The sequence below is a fragment of the Sceloporus undulatus genome, chromosome 7 (genome assembly GCF_019175285.1).
Source record: "Sceloporus undulatus isolate JIND9_A2432 ecotype Alabama chromosome 7, SceUnd_v1.1, whole genome shotgun sequence".
NCBI classification, from domain to species: domain Eukaryota; kingdom Metazoa; phylum Chordata; class Lepidosauria; order Squamata; family Phrynosomatidae; genus Sceloporus; species Sceloporus undulatus.
In genome coordinates, this window is record NC_056528.1 from 5787169 (window position 1) to 5793081 (window position 5913).

A 5913-nucleotide genomic window follows, 5' to 3' on the forward strand; every position below is an offset into this window, starting at 1 on the left:
AATAATAATAATAATAATAATAATAATAATAATAATAATAATAATAATAATAGGATTTATTTATATACCACCCAATCACAGGGAATCCGAGCAGCTTTATTTTGGCCTGTCTGTTTGGGCCCTTAGTTTTTCAGCTGTTTTCATTATTATGACTGATCTTTGGTTGTGTTTTGTTTTAATGTTTAATGTTGTGAGCCACTCAGATTGCCAATACTGGGAGAAAGGCAGATGTAAACAAAATAAACAAGTTAAATAAAATAAACAGAATAAGCCTGCAGTTGCCTCACTTCCCTACAATATTTGGAACAGCTGAAAGAGTGGTCATACCAGTCTAGCCAGTGAAAGCTTCCCCCAAAGAATGAAAAGAATTGCAAAGGGAACTGAGTTTCATTGGCAATCCCTAACAAAGGAGGTCACAGTCCAACCAATTTTCAGCCTGGCTAATTTAAAGCTCCAAAAAAATATCCTATCTGCAGGGCGAGTGAGAGAACAGCAATGTAAAAAATGCAGTATTTTGATAGTACTATGCCCTCCAAAACAAGAAATGAAGCTAACAGTTCATGCTATGTCAGAGCTACATCCTCTTATATAGAAAACAGATTTGCATTAAATATTGGAAACAAGGTGGGTTTTCTTCCGCACCCCTTATGTACTTTAGCAAGCATATACTCTTGCAACTGTAGGAGCTTTTCGGAACAATATAATTCCCCTAAGATTCTTCAGAATCAGTGACTTGGATGACAGAATTGGGAGCATGCTTATCAAATTTGCAGATGACACCAAATTAGGAGGAACAGCTAATACTCCAGAGGACAGGATTAAAATTCAAAATGACCTGAATAGACTAGAAAGCTGTGCCAAAGCTAACAAAATGAAATTCAACAGGGAGAAATGTAAGGTACTGCATTTAGGGCGGAAAAAATGAAATGCACAGATATAGGATTATGGGGGACACCTGGCTGAATGAAACTACATGTGAAAGGGATCTGGAAGTCCAAGTAGACCACAAGTTGAACATCAGTCAACAGTGTGACGTGGCAGCTAAAAAGGTCAATGCAATTTTGGGCAGCATCAATAAAAGTATAGTGTCTAGATCAAGACAAGTAATAGTGCCACTGTATTTTGCTTTGGTCAGGCCCCACTTGAAATATTGTGTCCAGTTCTGGGCACCACATTTCAGAAAAGATGTGGAGAAACTGGAGCCATGTGTCCAAAGGAGGGCGACTAAAATGGTGAAGGGTCTGGAAACCATGTCCTATGAGGAACGACTTAGGGAGCTGGGGATGTTTAGCCTGGAGAAGAGAAGGTTAAGAGGTGATATGATAGCCCTGTTTAAATACTTGAAGAGATGTCATATTGAGGGAGCAAGCTTGTTTTCTGCTGCTCCAGAGACTAAGACCCAGAACAATGGATGCAAACTCCAGGAAAAGAGATTCCAGCTCAACATTAGGAGGACCTTCCTGACAGTAAGGGCTGTTCAATAGTGGAACACACTCCCTCAAAGTGTGGAGGTCCTTAAACAGAGGCTGGGTGGCCATCTGTCAGGGATACTTTGATTGAGAGTTCCTGCATGGCAGAATGGGGTTGGACTGGATGGCCCTTGGGGTCTCTTCCAACTCTACAATTCTATGATTCTATGATTTAGAAAGCCCTGGCTTTGCTTTCTCAAGACTGAGGCCTTCCAGCTTACCTCTGTGAGATAGATGCAGAGTTCTTTAAAGGGCTGCAGGAGACTTGCATCCCTGATTTTTTTTATTACAAGGACGCTCTTCGGAGGTTTGTTCCATGTCAACCGCTGGCTTCCTGGGTCCTGAATGTGCCTGCAAACACAAACCCAGGGTTTTTCAAGCTGTAAGGTTAATTTTCATAGGACAGAACAGACCTTTCCTGGTAGATTTTCTCAGGAGGGAGTCATGGGCAATTTTTGATTCACTCGGCAGAAATAAGCAAGTTTTTGTTTGAGTATGTCAAAGCTGCAGGTGTCAGAGTGCATATATTTAACATATCACTATAAACACACACATCATCTATAAAAACACACACACTTAGAAAATGTATCCAGGGTTAGTGCCGTGTTGACCATACAGTAAAGTATAACAACATCCGAAATCCACAAAACAGTGATTGGGACAACAAAAATGCAAATAAATAAATACACAAAGCAAGCTCTCGGTGCTCCATTGGCTTCTTCATCAGGCAAAGCTTTTAAAATCTATAGCAACATCTTGAAAAAATGTAGGCTTGTGACTCCAATATCATCATTTTGACTTTTAACACCTCTGCTTGATGAAGAAGCCAGTGGAGCTTTGAAAACTTGCATCATGTATTTTGTGCATTTTGGTTATCCCAGTAAAAGTATCACTATTTTGTGGATTTTGTACGTTATTTTTCACATACATGCTTTTGTCAATATAGAACTGACCCGACATAAGAATTGTTCAGAAATATGACACGTTGCATTTGAGTGGTCATCTGTGAACCCACACACATCCATGCCTGTGCAGTGCATTGTTTGGAACCTCCTAGGACTCTTGGGCCTGTTACAGACTGCCAAAATAAGCTGCTTCGGGTCTCTTTGGAGGTATGCTATTTAAATGATGCATGGGTCCTAAGAGTCCGGAGGTCGCACCAAAGCCACACTCCATTCCTAAGCACTGGAGTGCAGCTTTGGTGCAGCTTCCAGATTCTTAGGATGCATGCATCATTTAAACAGCACACCTCCAAAGAGACCCGAAGCAGCTTTATTTTGGCAGTCTGTAACAGGCCTTAGATAAGCTTTTTGGTGCTAATCTCCATCCCACTGTCTGGGCGCCTTACTAGTGCGGATCCTGCTTAACCCCTCAGTTCCATGGATGCTGCAACAGCAGCATCCAAGGAATTAAGAACATGGCAAGGAGAGGATGGGTGGTGTTGTGTGAGTTCACAATGACCACCTGAAGAACTTCAGTTACAGGTATGCAACCTGTCCTCCTTCTTCATGGTCTCCGTGATTCACACAAATGGAAGACTAACCAGTTAATAACCATAGGGGGAGGGAGTATCATTCTGCAATGAAGAAAGCACACATCCCACCAGAATTGTGATAAGCAGGTAAACAAAACAACACTCCCCAAAGCCGTATCAGCCTCTGTTGTGGCATCTAATCTAAAATGAGGATGGAAAGTCATAAGCTGTAGCCATATAGTTGCTGCTCTGCACACATCCTTCCAATGTACACCACAGAAGAAGGCATATGATGAGGCCATGGCCCTTGTATGGATACAGACTTGATCTGGAGGGTCTTTTCTGGTCAGTTTGTAAGCAAGATGAATGGTGGAAGGCTTCTTAGAGAAAGTCAAATAGAATCATAGAGTTGGAAGAATTGAAACCACCCACTTTGAAAAGCGCTGCTTTGAAATGGGAAGTCCAAGCTTCTTGGAGGAGTCTCCGAGACCCTACAGTCCTGCCAACATAGAAAGGCTAGAGCCCGTCTGGCATCCAAGCAATGGAGGGTCCATTCAAAGTCCATAGTATGTTTTTGCATTGGTGCCAGCAAAACAATATTGAAGTGAAATGATGACACCACCTTAAGTAGGAAGGAAATATTCAGGATGATATCCAGGATGACTTTGACTCAATGGAAATGTAAATAGGGCTGGTCCACCCTGAAGGCCCACAGCTTTCCTGCTCTTCTGGCAGGTGTAATTGCTACCCAAAAGGCAGTCTTTCAAGTGAATAGATGTGGGTCACAGGAAGCAACGGGTTTGAAAAGTTTCCTGAAAGCTGCAATAACACCAGCTCCAGACTCCATTGAGGTATTGGCCCTGAAACTGTAGGATGAAGATTCTTTTAACCCTTGAAGAACTTCATCACCAAAGGGTTCTGGAAACAGAAAAGCTTTCTGATGGTCTAGAAATTTGCCAAAGGAGCAGCCTGACAGATAAAATGGAGAGGCATCAATCAATGAGAGCAAGAGAGAGAGAGAGAGAGAGAGAGAGAGAGAGAGAGAGAGAGCAGGAATTTGAGGATATGCTGAATTTGAGCTTGAATTGGAGAAATTCCTTCAGGCAACAAAGACAGAAGTTTCTTCCATTTATAAGCACAAGATCACCAAGTAGAAGGTCTATGCACTACAGCGACCTGTTGGACAGAATTTGGGAAGGATGTCACTGGAGCATCTTCCAGGCAGTCAGCTTGAGAGAGTCCAAGTCTGAGTGCCTCACCTGCTGCCCATTGTGGATTGCTGACTGACATTGAGGAGAACTGACTGGTATGGAAGCTTGAGATGGTTGCCTTGAGACAGATGGAGAAATGGAGCAAATCACGACTGTCTGCATCATCACAATGTAATGACGGTGCATCTTGCATCATCTCTTTGGATCTTTAATATCACACTGGTGAATAGGGGAAATGAATGAAAAGCGTACATGGTGGAATCTCCCCAGTAAAACAGGAATGCATTGTTGTGTGACTTCCCTCAACGAATCTTGGAGGAGAACGTCCAGCACTGGCTGTTTTCAAGAGTTTCGTCCAACTCCAGTGCCTCCACCCCACCAGTGTCAGAAAATCTGCTGTAAAATGTTGAGATGGTTCATCCATTCGTGGCACAAACACAAGGTTTTGCTCAGAGCATCTGCCAACATGTTCTCTTCCTATGGAAGATGGATTGAGGAGATGCTCCAGTTCCATAGTCTGAGCATTAGATGAAAAAGGGCCCTGGACTTCATCCCGCCTTGTTTTTTCAGGTAGTACATGACTGTGCTGTTGTCAGCAACTACCTGAACCACTTTGTCTCTCAAAAGTACTGCCAAGACCCAAGATGCTTTCTCCATAGCCAACATCTCGAAGTGGAGAATACTTTCTTCAGATGTCCAATGTCTCTTTACTGAGAAGAGATCCATGTGAACCTCCCACCCTTCCAAGGAGACATCCAGGTAGACTGCCATTTCTGGTTGGGGTGAAAGGAAGGGCATACTGGTCTGAACTATGCTAATGATTGGTGAATACTTTTCAGTTTGGTGAGACAAGGAGAATTGGTCAGAGAATCAAAGGAGAACAGGAACCTGCATCCTGAGCTGAGAATGAGTGGCAGATGCCGTCAAAGCCATTAATCTGAGCAGTGCTTGAATGATCTTGGCACATGCCCTGCGGCTGCCTCAACATCACAGCTTGGCCTGGAGCAAAGCATTGTACTAGTTGCCTGGCAGAGAGGCAGTTGAAACGTGAGAGTTCAGGATGAGACAGATAAATTGCAAAGCCTGGGTCAGTTCCAGGTGAGACATCTCTAGGTTGACAATGAGCTCCAAGTGAGTAAGTAGCTTGTCCTGAGAATGAGCAACTAGAAACCAGTCATTGATGTAACAGGAAACTATTATTCTCTGTTGCTTGATATTTGCTGGGCTAAGGCATGAAAGTCTTACAGTGAGTACAACCTCCTACATCATGGCCCTCACCAAGACAAAAAGGGCAACAGGTATGCTCACCTCTTTCCAGTATTTTGGTACCAGAAGAGGCACATCATTTGAAGGAAGTGGAGGAAGCCATAGAGAAACAGTGAAAGGAAGATGTAACTGAGGATGGTCTACACTGAACCAAGAGTTCTAAGAAAGCCAAATCACTACTTGAAAGAGAAGTCATAAACACGGCCAAGAGTCAACCAATTCTGAGGAATATGCTTAAAAACCAGACCAAAGTCAAAATACCAGACAAGAGACAAAAAGTAGCTCTGATCATTTCTTCTGATGCCGCTGCAGTGGTGGATGAAAACGAACTGAGCGGTTAGGCAAGAACCATGCTAGTAAGACAAGGAAGAACAAGGCTTTCCCCTCTGTTCCAGGAAAGAATTTAAACATATCATAGCCTATCTGTGATGCAAAGTGGCCTATTCCAGAAAGGGGTTTTCTAAACTTCAATCTGCTCAAGAGCCAAAAACAC

General features: G+C 43.0%; 1 protein-coding gene across 8 annotated transcripts in view; it reads right to left on the reverse strand.

Annotated features, from left to right (window-relative positions):
- Nucleotides 1-5913, reverse strand: part of NADK (NAD kinase) — a 54435-nt gene that overhangs the window by 20577 nt on the left and 27945 nt on the right. For all 8 annotated transcript variants that reach the window (XM_042480270.1, XM_042480268.1, XM_042480269.1 and 5 more), the window contains one exon: nt 1691-1820. In XM_042480270.1, coding sequence (XP_042336204.1) covers nt 1691-1820 — 130 coding nt within the window. The remainder of the gene's footprint in view (nt 1-1690; nt 1821-5913) is intronic.